Source organism: Schistocerca nitens, chromosome 2 (assembly GCF_023898315.1).
Source record: "Schistocerca nitens isolate TAMUIC-IGC-003100 chromosome 2, iqSchNite1.1, whole genome shotgun sequence".
Classification (NCBI taxonomy): domain Eukaryota; kingdom Metazoa; phylum Arthropoda; class Insecta; order Orthoptera; family Acrididae; genus Schistocerca; species Schistocerca nitens.
Window position 1 is genome coordinate 386,046,136 of NC_064615.1, and position 24,928 is coordinate 386,071,063.

At 41.9% G+C, this 24,928-nt stretch overlaps 1 protein-coding gene across 1 annotated transcript in view; it reads right to left on the reverse strand.

Moving 5' to 3' along the window:
• Positions 1–24,928, reverse strand: part of LOC126235041 (bone morphogenetic protein 8B-like) — a 134,284-nt gene that overhangs the window by 72,902 nt on the left and 36,454 nt on the right. Inside the window, exon 3 of the mRNA XM_049943777.1 lies at positions 22,712–22,857. Within this exon, the coding sequence (XP_049799734.1) occupies positions 22,712–22,857 (146 nt within the window). The remainder of the gene's footprint in view (positions 1–22,711; positions 22,858–24,928) is intronic.

The window sequence follows — 24,928 nt, forward strand, 5'->3', positions numbered from 1 at the left end:
CTGTTTAGGGAGGATTTCGAAGAGAGAGCGCTTGAAACAGCTACCCTTAAACAACCGTATTTTCGAGGGATTTGCACGATACTTTCATAGTGTGGCCTCATGGAGAAGATAAATTGATGGAGTTCCTTGACCACATCAACTCCACTCATGACAACATTTGGTTCACAGTGGAAACAGACAAAGACGGTTGTATGCCTTTCTTGGATGTCTTGGTTACACGAAAGAATGATGGCTGTGTGGGGCATTCAGTATATCGTAAGGCCAGACATACTGATTTGTATTTGCAAGCGTCAAGTTGTCATCACCCGTGACAAACTATAAGCTTGCTTAAAACACTCGTACACAGAGCTCACACTGTCTCAGATCAAGATGGTTTGTCTAGAGAGCTCGCCGACAGTGTTCATAGAAAATTGATATTCCACCCAGTAGATTAACAGAGCACTTTCATTTACAACCAAGAATATGGAAGTGCCCCGGCAAAATCTTTGCCATTTCTTCCGTTTGAGGGCAACATTTAGTTTAAAATAGCAGGAATCCTTTGGAAATTTCAGGTGAAGGTGACTTTCCGTCCACCATTTAAGACTGCAGACCTTTTTGGATCAGTGAAAGACGACGTGTTCTTGTGGAAGGCCGGAACTGACGAAATACTTTGTCAGTGTGGTGTGGTTGACATAGGACAGACCACACGCACTGTGGAAGAACACTGCACTGAACATCAACGTTGTACTCGCTTTTTGCAACGAAGCAATTCCGGTGTTGCTGAACACTGTATTTCCACTTGACATTCAATGGAGTGTGACAGAATTATTCTGACCACAGCAACGTATTTTTGAGACTCCATTATTAAGGAATACGTTGAACTACGCCTGGCAGAAAAGCGGATGACACTGTTTGTGGTTACCAATTGGACAGTGCATGGAGCCCCAGCATCTCCACGTTTCGTTCTAATCGAAGACGGCAGAGTGTACCAACGGCCGCGGCGAGCGGTAATGCAGAGGATAGCTGAGTTTCGCGGTTCCACCAGCGAGGGCGCTGCCGCCGTCTGTCAATTTGATTTTGACGTAAGCGCCGAACACTCGTAGCGCGCTGAATATCGCGGAATGGAGCAAGTTTTCGTCAGTCTTCGATGACTCCCGTGAAGATGGCTGGAAGGCGCCTAGTCGAAACATCGTCGGATGAATTTAACGACGACTGGGTAGAAGCCCGAAATTTGTTTGAATAGCCATTGAATGTTACGCGAGTAACAAAACCGTCAGGGAGATTTCAACCTTCTAAACCTGTCCATGTCCACTGCTGGCGATGTGATTGTGAAATAGAAACGCGAAGGAGCAACCACAGATAAATCAAGACCAGACATACCTCGTGTACTGACAAACAGGTCTAATGCGCTCCCGCTCGTTTATTGTGTGAGTTTGGTACAGCATAATTTTCGCGAGTACTCTCAACTGTGGAGTTTCAAGGTAAGCGGGCAGGGAGACCCGAACTTTAAATTATCGCGATCTTGAAATCTGGCCCTATCACTCAGAAGTGTCCGCAGCTCGTGGTCTTGCGGTAGCGTTCTCGCTTCCCGCGCACGGGGTCTCGGGTTCGGTTCCCGGCGGTGTCAGGGATTTTCTCTGCCTCGTGATGACTGGGTGTTGTGTGTTCTTCATCATCATTTCATCATCACTGACGCACGCAAGTCGTCGAAGTGGCGTCAACTAAAAAGAACTTGCAATACGGCGGCCGAACTTCCCGGCATGGGGCCTCACGGCCAACGATGCCATACGATCATTTCATTTCACTCATAAGTACCGCCTGTGGCTACTGTCAGAACACAAATTAAAACAACAATCATATCAGTGAAAGAAAGAGCAAGGATAAGTTATAATGCCACTGGAAGGACAAATATTAGTGTTCACTACATGATTTATTTTAAATAAAAGCCCAGAAATTTACGGCACAAATAAAAAACGGTACATATTTTGTGGACTCAAACAGTTGTGAAATAAATGGACTTAACTAATATTAGGAAACTTCTGCCTGCTTCTGCCCAAAGTGGTCAACGCGGTCTGAGAAATACTACACAATGTGACTGACTTCGTCTTATAGCATAGCCTCCGGAAAAAGAAGTAGTACAAAATTAACTTATCGATATTCAACAATAAATAAGCGCTACATGCGCTCTTAGAATCGTATTAATTGTAATCTTTTTCTAGTGGTATAAAAGAAAAGCACGTCTTTTTGTTTCATTGCCTTCTGTGTCTTCTTGGTTCTGATGTCCAAGCTGACGGACGCATGTAAATCACGGTGTGTAATTAATATAGTTATATGTAGCGTTATTATAATTTTTGTTAAATATGTATCCAAATAATTACTGTAGAGAGTGTTTTTGTTAGTAGCAAGAAAGTACCTTCCCTATTTATGATTTAGGTACGTAATAATTAAATGTTGCCCTGGCCATTTTGTGTAAGTGCATTGTTGAAGCGACACCATTAATGATAAAACGATAAAAACGTCTTTAATAGTCATTTAATTTGAAAGTATTGAAGTGATTAATCTCAATAAATACAAAACGGCGTCTTGTAGTATTTTGCAATTCAATTTTGTAGGCCAGAGGTACAGTTTTATTGGAAAATATTTTCTTTAAATGTATTCGATGCCATTGCACATAGGCAGCTATACTGGAGCATCGAGCCACACGAAAAAGGAAATATTTAGCATTGTTTAATTGGCTTATAGCGTAACATTACAGAAAGATTTTTGTTTTCATCCATCGTAAGACGGGTGTCTTCACGTTGGAATACGCAATAGCGCCCTGAGAAAAATATGTCGTGGCTTTTAACAAACATAAAAGAGAATATTTAACAAAACATTTCATTCCAGTTCAACAGAATAATTTATTTCATTCAGTTTTCAGAAAGTTACGCGATAGTCTGTTGTACCAAAAACTAGAAGAAGCTACTGGAGTCGATTGATCGGCGTGTAACCTTTATACATCATCCCACCAATTTACTCTCTGTCTGCCCTAAGAAGATAGTGGCGTTGGCTATATCACCGTAGCAAAAGCGTGCTGGGTGAATGCAATGATGATACTGAGTGTAACTGCCGCTGGTGACAAAGCTGCACATCCGCAAATGTGATGAGATCTGAAACCTAAGACCGTAGACGGCAGGCTGCTATCTGTAACTGCTAAAGCGAAGCAGAATTTTCTCACTTTACTGTCAACAATAAACGTAAGACTCGAACTCCCAGCACAAGGCGGAATGCAGGGCCGGCCGGTGTGGCCGAGCGGTTCTAGGCGCTTCAGTATGGAACCGCGCGATCGCTACGGTCGCAGGTTCGAATCCTGCCTCGGGCATGGATGTGTGTGATGTCCTTAGGTTAGTTAGGTTTAAGTAGTTCTAAGTTCTAGGGGACTGATGACCTCAGATGTTAAGTCCCATAGTGCTCAGAGCCATTTTTACCATTTTTCTGCGGAATTCAGAATTCAGTAACATCTTACGCGCAAGTGAATAACAGCAAAGAGCTCCCAAGAACTGTGTCAGGTGCAACAAGAGGACTCCCAAAACAAGGCGGAGTATAGTATCGTCTTTAAACGTACAGTAAAATACAGTGCCCTTACTGACCTCTAATACAGAAGTTCTCCGTGGCACTGAGGCTAAAACAGAATTCTTCAGTGCGCTTGGGAGCAAAGACAAGAAAATGTTCCTGCTCTTTTGAGAGCTGACGGTCTACCGCTACTTCTAGAGTTCAAACAGGAATCTTGTAACTAAAACTGCCGGTTCACCAGCTCGCCTGTGCTTACCTTCCCCTAGGTACAGACGGGCGAATCGTAGCTTACAAACCACAGTGAATGCGCTCTCTCTCATCATAGTAAACGGTTCCGGCCAATCACACTCAAGCTTTCGTCGAGTTTTCCAGAAGGCATACCTCCTACCAACGCTATAAGCGAATGTGCCAGTCCGGAACGTCCGGCTCGGAATTTCGCGCAGGAACAAGTCCGGTGTACGTGCCTAAACAGCTAACGGCTCGAGGCGCCAGCCTGTCGCCTGGCCGCTTCTAATTCGCCTGTCTGCGTCCGCGACTACATGGCGCCAGTCAGCCTGTACCGGTCACTGTGGAGGCTCGCGCACTTCGTACAACGCCCGATTCTCTCATAGAACTCGGCGCTGCGGCCGTCAGCCGGGTCGGTGACCACATACATACACTGTTCTGCGTTTCGGCGACGGCCCAAGGCGAGCGTCCCTCCAAGAACCAGCTACTGCCGCCCTAAGACACCCGCTAGGCCCCTTGTCTGGCCCCGGCCCAGCGTGCAGCCTCGGGCCGACGGCTTCACTAAGCTTACTCAGCCGTTCCATATAAAAGGCCATCACCCAAAAAATAAGTGAGCTACAAGTATTAGTATATTGGCGTACTTGAGGACGTTAGTCATATTCCTTACCGTTAATAAACGGTTCTAGGCCTGTCAGCAAATGTCTAATCACTATATAATTGCATGTATAGGAGTGGGACGGAATGTTTGTAAGGTGCCAAAATACTACCACCTCACTCAGGAACTGATGAGCATTGTGAAGGGTAGTTGTAAAAAAAATCACCTGAAATCCGCGGAAGGAATGACTTGTGAGTTCCAAAGTGCTACCGGCAGTTCAGCTGGCACAATGACTGTGAGTAGGGGATTAAAAAGAAAGGGGTGTAGCGGTCGATCAGCTTCTCATAAGCGTCACAATTCTGTAGTCAGTGCTAAGTGACGCATGAGGCGGTTTAAAGACGGGCCACAATACAGTGGCTAACTAGAAACGAGTGATTTGGAGTGGTAGGTCGTGCTGTATTCTGTGGCAATCCGATGGAAGTCCTTGGATTTGGCAAATGTTTGGATAACGTTATCGACCACAATGTGTAGTGCCAACAGCAAATCATGGAGGAGATGATGTTACGGCATGGGCGTGTTTTCCGTGCTTAGTGTATGGTGGCTTTATTGCGCTTAAGCAAAGGCTAAATCCGGAAGGATATTGAAAAGTTTTACAGCATTGTGTACTGCATACAGTAGAGTAACGGTAACTTGCGTACACCTCACCATACTGATATTAATAGGTGCCCGAATAGTTTTGATCTGATAGAATACCTTAAGACAAAAGAAAGAAAATCACCTATTTGAATATTAGGTCCGATGGCGAGCCTGCACTACGTAAAGAAGCAAAGTTAATAGACTGAAGGAGTGTATCGATGGGCTTTACAAGAGAAAAGAACTTGAGGACAGTTTTTTTTACAGTAGAAACGGAATATTATGTAAATGACGATGAGATGTCAGATATGATCCTGCGACAAGAATTTGACACTGCACTGAAAGAAATAAGTCGAAACAAGACCGTTGAAGTAGATGCCATTCCCTCAGGATTATTGAGGGACATGATGCGTGAAACATGCGAAATATCGTTAAGACTTCAGAAAGAATGTAACACTGTGGCGGATAAAAATCACAGCACCACAAAATAATTTATGCAGAATAATGTAATTTCGGTACCATATTCTTCTGTTTAACATATGTAAGTGATTAACATTGTAAGATTACAGGTTAATGTAAGCACGAGATAAGCCACTGCAAACGTGAAATGCTTATACATTAATTACCAATGTTCAATGCAAAAGTGTGTGCATGGTGTTTTACAGGTTCCGGATGTCTGTTTGTGGGATGGACGGTAATGCTGTTTATGGAGGACGCTGGAGTTATCGTCCGATGGTGTCCCATGTGTTCTAGTTTGGAGACAGATCTGGCGATCGATCAGGCCAAGGCAACATGTCGACAATCTGTAGAGTTACAACAGCGGTATTTGGGCGAGCGTTATGTTGTCGGAAAACACCAAAATACCCTTTGGAATGCTGTTCATGTATGGCACCACAGTACGTCGAATCACCAGGCTGACGTACAATTTTGCAGTCAGGATGCGTGGAATAACCTCGAGGGTGCTCCTACTGTCATAAGAAATCGCACGCCAGACCATAACTCCAAGTGTAGATCCAGTGTGTCCAGCACGTGGACAGTTTGGGTACAGATCCTTATCTGGTCTCATTCTAATACACCGCCATTACTATAATCCGTTCATCATCAGAATAAACCTGATGTAAACATTGCATTATGTATTCTTTCGCATTCGTTGGAACCTCATTGTATTTCCATTTCACGTGGGACTGCAGTCAAGCTGTCTCGGGTACCGTCAAGTACGATAATAAGGGTACGTTTCGTGCTGTGCGTTAAGCGCACATCGACTTAGCGATAATACGGGACAACGGCTTTATCGACGCATTTAACTTGGACAGCACTGGTCGGTCAGCAGGTACAGCTAGCCTGCAGTGACGCCGTCAGCTGCAGTTCACTCGTAAAAAGAGACGAACGGCGGAGCAATACAGCTTCGAATGTCATTTAAATGTTAAGCAGAATGAAATAATACACTGCAAATCTCCCTCAATACGCTCCTTAGGCAACTAGACGAAAACCGCAACACGTTATCGTTTTTAGCTAACTTACTATTGAAATTAAAAACATGAATTATGAAAATTCCTGATTTAACCACAGGGTAATTTTTCTGCATAAGCTGTGTGTAACGTAAGAGAAGGATTTCACCGTATAGTTAAATATTGAAGCCACTTACAGTCAGTCGTCTGGTAATCTCTTAGCTCCTTCCTGATCAGAATCCGAGAAATAAATTTCAGTCCTGGAAGTGTCACCTGCTACATTGATAACGAACCTCTCAACAACAGAATCCACGAAGCCAACCAGGCGCAGCATTTTCTCTTCTTCCTTTATGACAAGCCGTTCTATATCCCGCCAGCGTTCGGCAGTGACGTGTGAAAAATCTGCGTGCGGTAGTTCCAGTATGTCTATCAGGTTAACAGTCTTGTTGCTTCTCGGGCCAAATCCCGCAACTTGGCTCCAGATCAGTTCTGTTGGGTTCATATTGTAATGGTACAGTATCAAATGTAAAAATGCAGCATTTGTATGATGTGTTCTATGCTGTGAAAATGATTGTTTTTCATGTTTCTAAGATACTTATCTACCTCTGTGGTATAAAACGTTGGAAATAGTCCAACTAAAGAGGATCTGGTTTTTCATTTTTGCCTTAAAAATTAAATTGTTATGTTTCTTAATCTAAACAACTTATATGAAGTCTTTCATAAAACATCGATAATTAAGAATTTGTATTTGAAATGGAAACATGAAATTCGCGTCCGGTATGTAGGTAGAAACAAGAAAACATGCTTTATTCATAAAAAATGATGATGCGTTTCATAATTACGAGATGGAGGTATGAACTGAATGAGAAAAAAAAATGATAGGAGGGAGATTTCAACCAACGAACGAATAACCGCATTTGGTTCACATTCCATTACGCTACCGAGTGTGCTTCACGTTCAATATAGGTATAATAAACAACTGCAGTATATACATGCTGGGAAAACTTCAGAGCCGACTATCTCCGTAAATTTGTGAAAGACATTAAAGACACCTACTTCTCGGCACTTTTTACCGTGTTCCACGCGCGTGTTTCACTACGGAACAGAAAGCAGTCTCAGCCATTTTCATACTGTACATTAACAGCGCGACAAGCAGAGTACAACATAGCAGAGGATGTGACTGTACACCATTTTTGAAATAAAAACTGCGTAGTTAAAGCGTGATTAAGAGAAACGTTGATGGCTTTAATTCATTTGAATATCTTAGTTTCATTTAGAGTAACTTAGTAATAAGATATCTAATACATAAGTAGGACCTACTTCCAAGAGCGTAACAACACCAGTGTACGTGTGCTACAGCTTCTGACCAATCATCGCGTTTGTGTTTGTTTACATCAGGTTTATATTATGATGAACGGATTACAGCACCGAGGCAGAACCAGCTTTTTTCAGAAAACACAACAGCCCTCCACCCTGATCTCCAATGAGCTCTCGCTTGACACCACTGAAGTCGAAAATGGTGTTGATTTGGGATCAGTGGAGTGCACTCCACAGGGCGTCTGGTTCGGAGCTGTACTTGAAGTAACAGATTTGTAACAGTTCACTGGATCACTGTGGTGCCAGCTGCTACTGCAGATGAAGTACGATGCGACAGAACCATACGCCGAACACGATTTTCACCTCTTGTTAGTGCCACGTGGTCGTCCGGGGGCCTATCTTCTTACGACTATACATTGTCGTTACCACCGCTGTAGCCCGCATCTCGTGGTCGTGCGGTAGCGTTCTCGCTTCTCATGCCCGGGTTCGATTCCCGGCGGGGTCAGGGATTTTCTCTGCCTCGTGACGGCTGGGTGTTGTGTGATGTCCTTAGGTTAGTTAGTTAGGTTTAAGTAGTTCTGAGTTCTAGGGGACTGATGACCATAGCTGTTAAGTCCCATCAGAGCCATTTGAACCATTTTTTGAACCACCGCTGTCAGCAATCATGTACGGTGACTACACGTCTGCCAAGTATTTCTGCAGTATCGCAGAAGCAACATACAGCTACCCGTAGCCCTATTACACGACCTCGTTCAAATTCAGTGAGGTGTTGATAATCGCGTTTGCGTCGCCTTAGTGGTATTCTTGACTGATATGAACTCAACACGTCCTATCTCAAAGGCAAATAGCGCGCACGTCCGTTACTGCATGTATTTAAAGTAAATCTGATTCCATCTCATAGTAGCGCTACTAGTGCCATTCTGTAATTTTCGTTAATGTCGCACAACTCCGTCTTGGTGTTGCGTTTTTTGTCTGTCAGTGTAATTCCATTTCCAAAGGGAGCAGGTGCTGACACGTGTGAATAATACCGAAATATCAGTTTAATAAGTTATGGTTGGAAAACACTTACACATATTATCTTCGAAAGAATAGAAAAACTAATGGGTGCCGACCTCAGGGAAACCCAATTTGTGTTAGGATAAATATGTAAGGGGCAGTCAAATTGAAACGAGACAGATGGAAATAAGTAAGTAAACTATTTAGTCTTGCCAAAATAATGACCATAACTGGTGATAAATTTACCCCACTGTGAGGCAAGACTGTCGATGCTTACATGGAAAAATGTTTGCGGTTGCCTACGGACTCATGATTGTACTCAGGCGTGCACCTTTTCGTCCGAAGCAAACTGACTCCCAGGGACGATTTCTTCAGAGCTCCTGAACTATGGAAATTGCATGGGGAGGGATCGGGACTGAATGGAGGATGTGTAAGGACTTCCCAGCGTAACTTCTGCAGCGTAGTCGAAACAACCTTGACAGCATGTGGGCGGGCATCATCCTGCAACAGAATGATACCGTCCGTCAACATTCCTGGGAGTTTGGACCTGGTGGCGCGCTTATATTTTTTCCAAAATGTTCACATAAAGCTGTGCGTTAATTGTGGCACCGTCATCCAGAATATGAATGAGAAGCGGGCCCTTTCAGTCAAAGAAAAAGGCCATCATAATTTTTCCAGAGCTGGTGTGCCTGTTGTTTCTGCTAAGTTGGATAAGTTTCACTTGGAAGCCCTTACACGGACAGTTCCGGTCTTTCCCCGTGCCATTTCCCTGTTTTTGGAGCCCCGAAGACAGACATTCATGGCTGCCGATTTGCTTCGGACAAAGAGGTACACTCTAGGGGAAAATCATGGTTCCGTAGACACTGCAAATATTTTTCCATGAAGATATAGATCGTCTTGCCTGACAGTGGGATAAACGTATTAACAGTCATGTCGATTATTTTTGAATTAATAAAGAATCTATTTACTTTTTTCCATCCGTCTCGTTTTGATTTCACTGCCACTTGCAGGCACACGCAAGGCAATACTGACTCGTCAATTAGTTTAGAAGATAGGTTAAAACAAGGCAAATTTACATTTATAGCATTTGTGGGTTTAGAGAAACCGTTTGACAATGTTGATTGGATTACACTCGTGACGACAGCAGGATTAAAATACAGGGAGCCAACAATTATTCGTAATTGTGCAGAAACCAGACAGCTTTTGAGATTCGAAAGACATGAAAGGGAAGCAGGGGTTGAGAGAGGGGTGAGACAGGATTGTAACCTATCCCTGATATTCTTCAGTCTGCACATTGAGCAAACAGTAAATCAAGAGAAATTTGGAAAGGGAATTAAAGTCAGGAAGAAGAAATATAAACTTTGAGTTTTGCCAATGTTATTGTAATTCTGTTAAAGACGACGAAGCACTTGGAAGAGCACGTGAACAAAAAGGTTAGCGTCTTGAAAAGAGGGTATAAGATGAACATCAACAAAAGTAAAACAAGGCTAATGCAATATGGTCGAATTAAATGAGTGATTGCTGAGAGAATTGGGAAATTAGACATCAAAAGTATTACATGAATTTTGTTATTTTTGTAACAATTGTCGATAGCCGAATCAGAGAGTATATAAAATGTAGTCTGGCAGTAGCAAGGAAAGCATTTCTGAAAAAGACAAATTTGTGGATATTGTATATAAATTTAAATATAAGGAAGTAATTTCTGAAGGTACTTGTATGGTGTGTTGCCTTGTACGGCAATGAAACATGGACGATAAATAAGTTCAGCACTCTTATGTAATTCCACATTTCAAAAGTTTATATTATGTTCTTGTGTGAAGATTAGATGGATATATGGATAACTAATAAGCCAATACTGAATCGAATTGGAGAGAAAAGATAATTTATGCCACAACTTGAAGAAGGAATCGGTTGAAAGGAAACATCATGAGGCATTAAGCAATCATCACTATGGTAATGAAGGAAAGTGTGTGTCTGGGTGTGGGTGGAGATAAGAATTGTACAGGGGGACCGTTTGTAAGATTTTTATCGAGAATATGATCGAAAGAATACACCCATATGCATCCGAAAAGGAGGCAGCAGTCAACAGTAAGAGTCTTAATTCCCCTATAGCAATTCGGTTTTTCCTTTTCACTTCCTAATCATCGACGCAAGAGTAGAAAATATATTGTTGTGCCACGTTATCTTGCGGTATTATTATCAACCAACGCAAAAATATTTCGCGTCGCATTTTCAATTTTACACCATATGATATGACGCAGTGATTAACACGATTGAGTCGTATTTAAGACGGTTGAGTCGTATCCATGGGAGTGGTATTTTGACGAAAGAGGGAATGTGATGCCCGGCCAAGTGATGACAACGACGACTGCCAGGCAGAGATCCCTACCGTAGCGTCTACCGTGTTCACGACTACCAAAAATGGTTCAAATGGCTCTAAGCACTATCGGACTTAATATCTGAGGTCATCTGTCCCCTAGACTTAGAACTACTTACACCTAACTAACCTAAGGACATCACACACATCCATACCCGAGGCAGGATTCGAACCTGCGACTGTAGCAGCAGCGCGATTCCGGACTGAAGCGTCTAAAACCGCTCGTCCACAGCGGCCGGCTCACGACTACCACTGTAGGAGAAGTTAAAGCAGTAATTTTCTGAAAATACTACATTTTACCATTCAGAATGCTAGTAATAGCCTTAAGGTGTCCACTGCAGTCTCTGGGGAATCTGGTTTGTAGATAATGGTAGCCAGTATGGACCACTTTGAGGGGGTATCATTTATGCAGTTGTACTCTGTATTCGCAACTGTTTGGAGGTACGTTGTTTGTTCGATTGCCTGCATAAATACACAAGAAGATTACTGCACCTCTTAACGTTTGTATGTGTAAGGCACATTCACATTCAACGGTTCAGGCCAATATTCTGGTTGCTCACTCTACCCTGTCAGGATCCTTCGTGAGAGCAGATTATTGATTATTAAACAGAACAGACGGATAAAGCGTAGTCGTGAGCCTCAGATTATTTTACCGTAGAAGAATTATGGGAGCATCATTGTTACGTCACGGCGAATCGTTTGAACGATCAGCAGAAGACTTCGGAAGGAACAACTTTTCTGTCGAGCCGAAGACAACAGTGATTGAATGTTCTGAAAATAATTTCTTATCCAGCACAGTCTCATTTATTTCTAACGAAATCATCGGATTAGGCGTGCATTGGCCGTCCTCAAAGCATAAAATGCAGGCCGTGATTCAGTCCCACCACTACGGAAACCACATTGTGGAATTCTACCGTCCAGTTCTAATGCCTTAGGATGAGACAGAATGTTATTGAACCATGGGAAGCGCTTCACATCCCATGCTAATTATATCCTCTAATGTTCCCCCAACCAAATAGGTCGCAGTTGTTTCTCATTAGAAAATTTAGGTGGTTACCACCAAGTTGTGTTGTGTATAGCTCAATACATCGTGGAAGATACGTTTAGTACAATTCGTACGAACCTGTGTCCGTACCACCAATGCTAAACGAGAGTGTTTTCCAGTTTGATTCTGGTAAACTGAAATCTTCTCTAGTACCGTAGCAGGATCGGTAATTTAAGTGCGATAGCATCCAGACAAAGTCGGATGCATTCGACAACTTCGACGCTTGATGCAGGTGGTCGACAGAAAAAAACAGGTAAATGTTGCCGAATACTATAGGAAATTTTGAATACGTGACTTTTCTACGAACTAGGGCCTATTTATGAACAGTATTTCACTTTATCGAAGCTTCCAGAAACTCCTGCTTCGCTGTTTCTAGAGAGATCTAAGAATATACTATAGAATTACCTAACAGACAGACATTAACGATAATGCACTGTAATTACCCGCATCTTTTATTTCAACTTTCTTATATCCGGAATACCTATTCTCCTTTTTCTCATTTATTGTTCCCATTGCTAGACAGTCGAGGTAGAAGTAATTTATTTTCAGGAATCTTGATTCTGATCGTACTCAATGTAAAAATGGACGGAAAATCCGTTATAAATAGCGACGTCTTATTATTTACAGTAGCATTAACAGGGTTGTAATACTATGGATAGGATTCTGTACGAAATGAAATTATTATTCGGCAGTCATACGGTGTAATCTACGTATGCTCATTCACCCTGAATTATTTTTCCAAAGCGGAATTTAATTTTTATGCTTTCGACTTATCCTTCATTTTGCGACCAATGTGATCCACGAGGTCTTGGATAGTATGTTTCGATTTGCAAAAATGGTTCAAACGTCTCTAAGCACTATGGGACTTAACATCTGAGGTCATCAGGCCCCTAGACTTAGAACTACTTAAACCTAAGGACACCACACACATCCATGCCCGAGGCAGGATTCGAATCTGCGACCGTAGCAGCAGCGCGGTTCCGGACTGACGCGCCTCGAACCGCTCGGCCACAGCGTCCGGCTTCGATTTGCAAAGAAACGTAACACAGAACTAGACTACTCTATTTTTTTTTTTTTTTGAAAGATCTGTTGAAACTACCTGGCTGCGGAGTAGGTTAAGTATGTAGCGCAGTGTTGTTTGTATAAGTATTTGCACACGTTAATTTTTGCCTGTTCATCAGCTACAAGAGGTCAATGGAAGACCAATTTAACTAGGAAGATATAACTGTCAAGGCCCGCCACAGTAGTAATGTATTGTGATTATGGATTAAAATAATGGTGATGTGAAATTACTGATGACCACTGACTCGCTGTCACCAGCTAATACAAACAAAGCTAGACTATAGTTCAATCAGTGTGGAAAACGATGTGAACTATCATATGCAGGGCGGGTGACAAATCTTTCACGTCTAAGGTATTTCGCTTGTAAGGAGTATGCTGTTGCCTTTTCGGTCTCTTTAATTCAAGAGGTAATTTAATTCGAGAGGTAATGTGATTGGCTCTTGACAAAGAGCTTATGGCTCAGGCGTTGGGATCGTGTGACACAGGTCTTGAAGACATATTGAAAATTGCATAATCCTTCGAAGTAGTGTCGGCTGCACTACATACATTCGATCTTAAATAGCATATAGCCATAGCCCATAGTCGATGTTATAGCTAACAGTCATCTAATGAACCGCAGTCGTCTTCATCTTTGTCGACACTTAGCTCTCAGTAGTGCGGCATTCAGCAGGCTTGTGATAAGACAGAAGAGTAGCTAGTGAGAGACCCACCACGATGTCGGTAGACGTGCTACATACAGAGCCTGTAACACTGATATGGCCATTTTAAACAAGAACGCCGGCTGACAAAGCCGTTGCACCACATCGGTGCCTACAAATTCCTCCAATTCTAAGGTACGAAAATCGTGTCTCCACGGCTTTGGCAGTCATGAGACACATCACTGTCCTCACTATGACACCACTGCATCGATTGTAACAATACGAGGCACTTAACAGTTGTACGTCTCGCTCGGGTTCTGCACCTGGTGCCGCTCTTTTCTTGCCAAGTGCCAGTACGTCAGAGCTCGCAAGATACAACGGGACTCGAAGCATTAACTCTGAGCATTTACGAAAGCGTAACGGAATTAGTAGTTTGGCTATGTACTACCTGGCCTACTTTGCACTTAAATACGGTATTGATGCATGCGATCCCACTGACGTCACAATCCAAGATGGCGACCACTTGATCTTGAACTGTGCAAGTATAAGCATGAGCTTAGGTTGCCTATGTGCAGGGCCAGGATCAATGGACCTTCGACCAGTGTGAATAGGAGTTCCAGTGACAAAAATTCAGACATTGTAGTATTGACCAAAACAAGAAAAAAATGTTTAGTAAGCGTGGGCTCTAAATGCATATCTTAAGAGCTATGAGCACTTGGTCATCTTTGTTAGTGTGAGATACATTTTTGCTACTGAAAGATCTTTGGTTTCCATATTTTGAGAGGTGATAATATGGACCCAAACAATGCCCTGCACACATGTGCTTCGAACTGCATACCTTATGAGCTATGAGCACTCGATCATGTTTGCTTCTATGCAACGCATCTCTTCTACTGAGCAACTGCTTATAACCCTTAAGGTACACATTTTAGTGCCCACATTTACTGGACAATTTTCTTCTATTGGCCCATACTACCTGCTCCCAAACTATAGAAAGCTCAGAGCTGCAGCTGAAGGGGTGTGTTCCACATTACTGATGTGTGTGTGTGTGTGTGTGTGTGTGTGTGTGTGTGTGTGTGCTAGTACTCGATAATTGATAGATAATTTTACTAAAGAATTTGCTTTCAAGATATCGTCTCTGACATTAGCTGTGGTAATGTTACATCTCTGTCACTTTCTTTCTTCATGTTGTGTAAGCAAATAACTGATTCCCCAGTTCAAGTGATAAAACACTTTCTTCTGCCCTTCCTGAAACTGTGTTTGGCTATGTTGTATGTGAATGAGCGTGTGTTTTCACGTCGAGTATTTTTATGAGATGTTGCTGTTATTTAATAGTTGATTGTATGAAAAAGTCTATAAATCTTTTAGAGGGCCCTAGCACCAACGTTCTGAACGATAAATATTGTAGCCTTCGTCAAACATTGTTGTTGCATATAACCTCTAGTACCTGAATCGTTTGTAACACAAGAAATGACTGCAAAACAGTATCATCAATGCATTACCTTTCTCCCTCCTAAAATAGTATTTGAGAACAATTTAGATATGGAAATATTTAATTTGAGAGAGTATTGTGAGTGACATCAACAGTAGGCCTAATTAATTTCATTCTTCCAATAAATCAGACTGCCTATTTGTTTGTGCACTTGCCCACTTATTTTTAGGTCATGTATATTTTGCAGTTATAAGTTTGGTCAAATTAGTTTGTGATATTCATGTTTTAGCCCTAACATGTAATGTCAGCTCTTAATCTAGGTTGTTACTTATAACTATTTAGGGACGGAAATAGCATTGGCGTACTGTCATATTTTAGCTACTAATTTGAAGAATATGCGTTTATGTGAAAAATAATGTTGCAATATTTGATGTAAACATTGCACTTTTTTGCACTGCTGATTTATTTTTACAGACATTTTAGACTTGCAAAGAACTTTGAGACACTTACAAGTATCAAAGATATGGAAAATAATTGATTTGAGGCTCTGTTGTGTCTTAAACCAAGTATGGTATGCAGATCGAACTAGTGCAGCCATCTGTTCACGAAGTCAAGTAAAATGAGCGTAAAATCAACAGCTGATTTTCTTTCGCGTTTTATTTTTTTATTTTTTGTGGAGTATTATTGAAAGTTAGTCTTGTTCGACAACCATGTATCACTAGAATGAATTTTCGCTCTACAGCGGAGTGTGCGCTGATATGAAACTTCCTGGCAGATTAAAACTGTGTGCCGGACCGAGACTCGAACTCGGGACCTTTGCCTTTCACAGGCAAGTGCTCTGCCAACTGAGCTACCCAAGCACGACTCACGCCCCGTCCTCACAGCTTTAATTCCGCCAGTACCTCGTCTGCTACCTTCCATATTCCGCGAAAGCTCTCATAGTAGATTGTGGGTCCCTGCAGTAACTACAATTCCAAGTAATCATATGTTCAAATTGAGGAACTACTTGCACTTTGTAAATAATCTGAGTGTTCCAGACGAACTCCAGAGAAATAACAAACCATGGAAAGTGCAACCAGTCCTTGACAGTATTAGGAGAAAATGTCTCTCACTGCCAGTTTCTAACTATCTTTCGATAGAGTACCAAATGATTCCTTTTTTCATGGCAAAACATCTCTTAGACAGTATGTCAAGAACAAGCATAATCCAGAATTTTGTGCTGACAACTTCTGATGGGCTGGTACTTGACTTTTTCACTTACCAAGGAGCAAGCACTTGGCCTTCTGGACAACCAGAGCCAGATTTCAGTTTGGGAGGGTCTGTGGTGAAGAAGCTGGTGGTGAGTAAGGTTCCCAGCGAGCTTGTTGTGTATTTTGACCGATATTTCACTTCAATTACACTATTACAATACCTGATGGAAAGAAAAATATATGCAGTAGGAAAGATTTTAGTCAGCCGTGTTCCATCTACTCTCAAATCGAAACTCACTGCAGACAAGGAATTGATGAAGAGAGGGAGACGTTCCTTCGACGAGTTCGTCAGAGAAGATGGAAAAATTTCTGTTTTGAAATGGATCGATAATCGTTCTGTATTAGTAGCATCTACATTCTCTGGTGCCTCTCCTACTAATGTAATGAAAAGATGGGACATAAAACCAAAAGATTTCATTGAATTACCTCTGGCTAAAAGTATCAGTGACTATAACAAATCAATGGGAGGTGTGGATCTTTGTGACAGAATGATTTCCTACTATCGAATCTCCACACGCACGAAGAAGTGGCCTGTAAGAGTCTTCTTCCATTTCATTGACATGGCAGCAATTGTGAACTCGTGGGTTCAGTACAAAAAGGATCAGCAAGCACTAGTACTGGAAAGAAATCAACCATTGATTTACTAGATTTCAAGATAAATTCCACACAAAGATGTGAGGAGAAGTGAGAGCAAGCATTTACCTCTCTGCCCAATTACAGACAAAAATAAATGGATGAGATGCCGAAACAAGGGCTGCAAAGCTAAAACCAAGTTCATATGCTCAGAATGCCAAGTATATTTGTGTATAACTAGTGACAGAAAATGTTTCTTTGACTTTCACAAATGAAATCGATTATGATGTACTACCGCAATTTCAGAAATATCTGTTTTTCTTGTGTCTTAATTTTGTAACACTCTTTAAGTTATGTTTTAATGATAAATAAATAATATAAAACTTGTCTTCTTCCTTGGATGACCATGTAGTTAGTTAGTCAATAGTTACTTTGAGTCCCAGTGTCCAGCCGGCTGGACATACGAAAATCTTTTCCCAGATGAACAGTAACAAAAAATTACCATTACAATGATCATTCGTGATACCCGTATGCAATGCTCTTATAATAAAATATTTGAAAAAACAGAAAACTTTTCCTTGGGACTGAGGAGGCTAGAGATTAATAAATCTTTTAGTTTTACAATGTTGTTTCACAATCTGGTGGCCATTGAAAATTTGCTCCTTTTTTCCGTAACTGGGTAAGGGGTTTTGCAATTTCAGTGACTTTTGGAATTAATTTGCTATAAAAATTGGATAGGCCCAAATACGACTGTAATTCCTGCACTAAAGTGGGTGGTGGATGTTGGTAATATTTGTTTCACAATCTGGTGGCCATTGAAAATTTTCTCCTTTTTTCTGTAACTGGGTAAGGGGTTTTGCAATTTCAGTGAATTTTGGAATTAATTTTCTACAAAAATTGGATAGGCCCAAATATGACTAATTCCTGCACTAAATTGGGTGGTGGATGTTGGTAATATTTGTATGGCATCAACAAGTTGCAGATTGATGCTTGCACAATTCTGGCAAGTAACAGACAAGTAACAGACCTTACATTTGTATGACATAAACAAGTTGCAGATTGATGCTTGCACAATTCTGGCAAGTAACAGATCTCTAGCAAAACGGCATGACATTTTTACAGGTTGAGTGTTAGTCGTGCTGCATGTAAATGTTCAAAGACTTCGTATAAACACTTTGTATGTTCCTGAATATCCTTGCAGAACACGATCTTATTATCAAAATAGGCTAGGATTGCTTTGGTTTTAATCCTTTCAGTACACCATCTAACAGATATTGAAAAGTTGCTGGCGTGTTTTTAAGTCCAAAAGGTATCAGACGATATTGATAATCGCCAAATGGAGATGAGAATGCTATTTTCGGATGTTATTGAGACACTACCCCTAACTGATGGTACCCACTTCATAGATCTGAGGTTCAAGGTAACAACACTGTCACAGATTATCTTAGGTTTCTGTTGTATTGGGCATGGGTAGGCATCTGTAGTTTCCTTGTTGAAATATCGGTAGTTACAACAAAACTTATATGATTTACTACCATCAGAAGATTTCTTTGGTGCAGTAATAACAGGTAAAGGCCAGGGGCTATTAGTCTCTTCTGTCATTACATCGAGAAGTTAAGGGTCTATAAACTCTTCCATAACAGTTTGCAATTGCTGTGGGACTCTGTATGTTTTCTTCTAGACAGGCCACTCTTTCATGGGTCTATAATGATGAGTTAGTGTTGTGGCAGGCAATGGTCTAGGAGGATCAAATAACTTAGTGTATTATTCTAATAATCTCTCCATGCCTTCCTTATCCTATCCCTCTAGATGTGATATTTTCCTCCTCAGTTGGTTAAAGTGACAGACTGTTCATTTGTTGCACAGAGTGATGCAAACTTTCTGACTAAGTCATCTCCATCCAGTACTTCTAAGCTTCCTATCAGAATACATCGTGATAGTTGAAGTTATCAATACGAACAGGCACAACTCTACTTCCATCAATTTCCTGTACATAGGATAAAGTGCATCTTCTAAAAAACTCCGCTTTCTTAGGCAAAGGCTCATCTGTATGCAAACATAACCAGCAGATCAACTCCTACATCAACCCAGATTAATTTTCCAGTGTCCGCAGCTCGTGGTCGTGCGGTAGCGTTCTCGCTTCCCACGCCCGGGTTCCCGGGTTCGATTCCCGGCGGGGTCAGGGATTTTCTCTGCCTCGTGATGACTGGGTGTTGTGTGATGTCCTTAGGTTAGTTAGGTTTAAGTAGTTCAGAGTTCTAGGGGACTGATGACCATAGATGTTAAATCCCATAGTGCTCATAGCTATTTGAACCATTTTTAATTTTTCAGTACCTTTTGATATGATATCCCATGAGTTGACTTTAAAGAACTTTGTACGCAGTTTAGACAGCTACCCCTGGCCTAGTGGTAATCCTTTCAACAGTAATAGTTTTCCATCTGCGAAACAAAGATGGAACAGTTTTCCATCCAGTTCTGCTATAACCCCCTTCCATATACACTTCATACACTTCAACATGAAGCGTAACCGGGAAGTCTAAGTAGAGTATGATTCGTAGTCACTGCCAACCGTAAGGAGAACTTATACAGTAAACCCGAAACTACTTTCTGCCACTCGGGATTCTAGCATTGCCGGACCGAGTCAGTCAAAATAGTCCCCATCCTATGCTGCTTAACCTCCAGTGTAACGAATTCAATTCTACTTTAGCAAGTATATTTCAACTTTTCATAGATAACTGAGATCCTATAACTAATAAGAATTTACACATTTTTCTTTTTTATGTAACCAGTTATAAAAAAGCCTGCCACTGATTCTGCACTGATGTGACCTATTCTAACCATAACTAGGAGAGTTGTGCAGTGGACACACTACTCCCTGCCCCATTTAAAGGTGCGGAACGAGGACGACTTTGTGACTGCCTTCCCCGTCTGTGTGAATGTTTGTTTGGACTATTCCATTCAGAATGTCCAAACATTTAACATCTGTGATAAATATCATCAGGACCACATCAGTTTCAGCTAGTGCTACCGCAGTTTCTACTGCTTCATTCAGAGTTTTTGGGAATTCCATACAAACCCCATATGGCACTTCTGATTGTATAACCTGTAAGAACACATCAAGTGCTCTTTTCAGCTTCCTGTAATTTGACCTTATTCGCATTATTATCCGCAGTGAGCTCATATGTATTGATATTAATTTTGTTTATGTTGACCTACAAAATACTCTACTGATTCCCCATGCTTCTGAAATATCCCGTTAAATTGCTCGTGGGAATATCTCGATGCTTTTTTCCTTCTATATATCACTACTAAACCCTCCCTGAAGTCGTTAAATGACTATATCTATCGTAATTTCGCGTGGCACATAACATACGTCCTAGCGTATCGTATTAACTTTAGCTACACTCAGTAACAGTTCATAACTCCAATTTCATAACGTAGCAGCTGTGTCCATACTATAAAAAACACACTTCTGCCCTTGATTTTCCGGAAAGTGGAGTGATCAACGAAGCGGTGCTAGTATTAAGGATACGTGCAGTAGCATGTGATCATTCCCTCATGTCCTCCATTAGTTGCCCTAATTGTATCTTCAACTGTGCTACTTGATTTATCACGTTCTGTATCGCATCTTGAGCCAAACCTTGTTTATCTGTACTGCCTACTTAATATCAAAACAAGAAGCCAGTACAACCAAAATAAAATGAAAAGGATGAAGAAAGGAGGTAAACAATCATACAGGCTCAAAAAAACTCAGAGAGCAGCACTTCATATTGCTGCCTAGGACATTGTTGCTGCTGAACTATACAACCGGCTATAGTTTTCTGGTTCGTCCATTGTCATCTTCAGCAGTTTTTCTGAGTCCAGTTATAATAAGGTGCAATTATAATACGGCCGAAAGAGGAGGCACGCTTCTGACGTCAATTGTGATGTCTGGGTGTGGGCGACCGTTCTCTGCTGAAGATGGATGCAGGAACAACAGCAGAAGGCAGTTCATAAACACAAGTAGCTACTTCTTTGTTATTGTTTGTGTACAGTCATCAGACTTGGAAGCTGCTTGAACCGATGGCGAGTGAGGCTAACACATGCCACAGCGTCTCCAGACCCGTATTAGTTAGTGATAGCACTGACTGTGCGCCTCACTGCGGTGGCTGTATCAAGGTAAGGTTCGCGGTACCTGGCCCATTATATACTGGCCCAGTGTAGCTGCTCTGCTGTGAATACGTCAGGCTGTGCCTTGCCCAGCTGAGCAGGGAATGGGAGCCCTTCATGATACCTCAACAGGGGAATGAAGGCTGATGCTCCGTGTAGAAGTCATATGAAGGGAGCGAAGGGCCCGAGCACCCGGACGTTAGGCGTCAGACAGAGGTCAGGAACCTGGTGACGGTAGAGATGGCCGTGTCATCGACATGGCATTGGCCAGCACAGATTGCACGTCACGTTGGTGCCCACCTGTTTAATGATGATGGTTGGTCCAGGAGGGGTTTAAATTTAGCTTTTCCTGACTGATATGTGCTGAAGTGTCCACGTTTGTGTGTCACATGTAAATGTTCTGGAATAGAGACAATGACTGGGGTGGCTGTCATGATGTGGAAGTTGGTCAAGTCGGAGTTCCCGAAGTGTGGCCTACGGCAGCATATTGACACTTGACACACGGAAGTCTGATGGTATGGGAGGAGCGACTTTTGCTGGGTTGCTTAGCAAGCAGGTCAGCGACGAGCAGTGGTCGATGTTCGTTTCCCGTTGCGCCGTTCTTGGCACCAAGCTGCGCTAAGTCCATCTAGTTTCGCTTCCATTCAGTATGGCTCGGGTTCGTTTTTCCAACAGCGTTCGTTCTTTGTTGACACTGATACACAGGCGTATTTATAGATTTACACAGAAACATAGATAATTGGGGAAACAAATGGAATAAATCATATGGCTTCAAATGGCTCTGAGCACTATGGGACTTAACATCTGTGGTCATCAGTCCCCTAGAACTTAGAACTACTTAAACCTAACTAACCTAAGGACATCACACACATCCATGCCCGAGGCAGGATTCGAACCTGCGACTGTAGCGTAGGGGCCACTCTTTTTCCAAAATAGACCTGAAGTGTAGTTATTCATGGACGCCTCTGGACGCAGAGATACAGTTCCTAGTACTATATACATCTCTTCGCTTGTATTGTAACAGGCTTATGTTACTACGATCTTCCAGAAATACCTAGAACAGCTCGTTTAGTGTATTCCTTTTTGTGGAAGATACCTGGATGACATTCCAATAGCACTGGAGTATGTGGGAGCAGCATTTTCAAAACTAGCAGGCTTTATTTTAATGACTTTCTTACAACAGCCTGGATGCATAAATGTAGCTTCTTTGAGCTTATCATATGATGATTAGTGCACATTTTCATCAGGTGGAGATCATACCCAATATGCTACACGTCGACGTGAGCAACAAATTGCCGACATCAAAAAATCTGTGGGAGTCGTGTGCGAGATGATTCTGTTCCTAACATTTTCGCTGTTACTCAGTAGAGGATATGATTTCAGGCAGGATTCCCCCGAAAAGGCTAGTAGCAATAGCGAAGACGTGCAGTTCGTACTGACCAGAAGTTCGTGGGATTCGTCGTTACTCTGGAGAGAGTGCCGGAGGTTATGTCGCAGCCGGTAAACTCGTAACTCCGCTTGCAACAATCGTTCTCCCGCGGGCAGAGCCGTCACGTTGAACAGGAATACATCCTCTCGCTCGCTCCCTGCAACAAACAACAGTACTACTAACATTTAGGCACTTACACACACTGAGGAAGTAAATGGAAGAGTGGTATCCAGCTTCATTAATATGATGGAACAAAGTTCTTTACTGTGTGCATATTACGAATTTTTAATCAAATCAAAATTTTTTCGTGTGTATTCTTATTAGTCCCTCCCGTTCTTAGAAATTTGCTCGTTACTTTCGTTTGGAAGTCTAGACAGTGTATTGGTAACTACGAGACTAACCGAAAATGGGAAATGGTTTGTGTGTGTGTGTGTGTTTGTGTGAAAACAGATTTACTTGCACAACAATCTCAGTATCGTGGTATTTCTTGAAATAAAGTGAGTATTGGAATGAAGACCATCAAAGACATAAGCAGTGTCATCGCGCGAGATAATATCCTGTGATATTTTCACATGTTCTCGAAATCGGTCAAGCGATATTACTGATAATTTAGATCGGATAAGGCGACGTTACAGTTATATCACACAAATGCTCAGTTGGGAAAATATATGATTATCGTGGAGCTAGTAAAGATGAGGAAAGCACATTAGGTGATGGTAGATGTTGTGAGTACGGGCGTTATCATTCTGGAAGAAGAAATTTCGCTGATATTGCAGCAACAGTGCAAGAAAGACCCGTAGTTTCTTTGCATCTTGGTAGATTCTGTGGTGTGGTGTGACCCTCGACTCAAGAGCCAGCCGGTCTGAAGAAAAAAAATTTGAAACTTCCTGGCTGATTAAAACTGTGTGCCGGACCGAGACTCGAACTCGGGACCTTTGCCTTTCGCGGGCAAGGCAAAGGCCCGAGTTCGAGTCTCGGTCCGACACGCAGTTTTAATCTGCCAGGAAGTTTCATATCAGCGCACACTCCGCTGCAGAGTGAAAATCTCATTCTGAAAAAAAAAAAAAAAAAAAAAAAAAAAAAAAAAAAATTGATCTCAAATGTTTGGCCCATAAGGGATAAAATTCCTAATCATCAGGCATTACACCAGTGTTCTGGATTAAATCCTTAGGCCAAGCGCAAATTGAGACGCGTATAGCACGTGAGACGCGACACGACACCACAGCGCGACGCGCACGTTCCGTACATGTCGCGGGGGTCCAACGCATATTGAGACACGTACACGTATTTGCACGGGCCAGTTGACGACGCCCTGCGCTGACAGAAACGAAGCATCTCGTTAATGGTCATACTTATTATGGTATACACATTTTAGTAAAACGCTACGCAAAATTCGAAAAGTTTACAATGAAAAATAAGGGTCGCTATGATTTTGCGTTTGGTGCGTATTACACCATATACTGCTGCGTATGAAATTTAGCTAACATGTTGAATTTTTTTTTAGACGTGGGAGGATGTCTCTATCTGCCTCCGATCCCGAGAAAATGGATCCTGTGTAGCATTCTCACTTCCGATCTCACGCCCGCGAGAATGAAATACTCGCAAATCTCTCATATCTCCTAAACCGCTCGAGACATCGCAAAGGAAGTTTGGTGAATAATAGCACACAAGGAGGACAGTATTTTGCTGGTTCGTAAACTCACGGAACTTTCTTATTTATGGTGATATATCACTACTTACACTTTCCGTTTTATTTTTTTCACTCTAGTGACTAAATTTTTAAGAGTTATCGACAGCTAGCGAGTATGAAAATAAACATGAAATTTCTTCTCTTATGTTACTGCAAACCGACAGTATGAGGTTTCTCGTAAGCTGGTAATTGCCATTTACTTGTTTAATGAGGCACTCTGTTTCAGAATTGTGTCGCAATAGCTAAGATGAGTACGTGCAAAATTATACAGTGTTTTGGCAAAGGAAGAACAATTAAACCTGCCAACAAGAGGGATGTGGCCGTTACTCATAAATTGTGATGCTTCTTCGAATGAGAAAAGGTTAGCAACTCACACAAAAATAAATTGCCAACTCTGCTGGTATTTTGGATGAATCCCCGTAACCCATCGTATTTTTAACACTGAGCGACTGGAATGGAAACTTCCAAAGGATTTTGTTCCTTCTCTTGACCTGAGCAGTATTAAAATAATGATGAGCGTTCCTTCAGGCCGAATGAT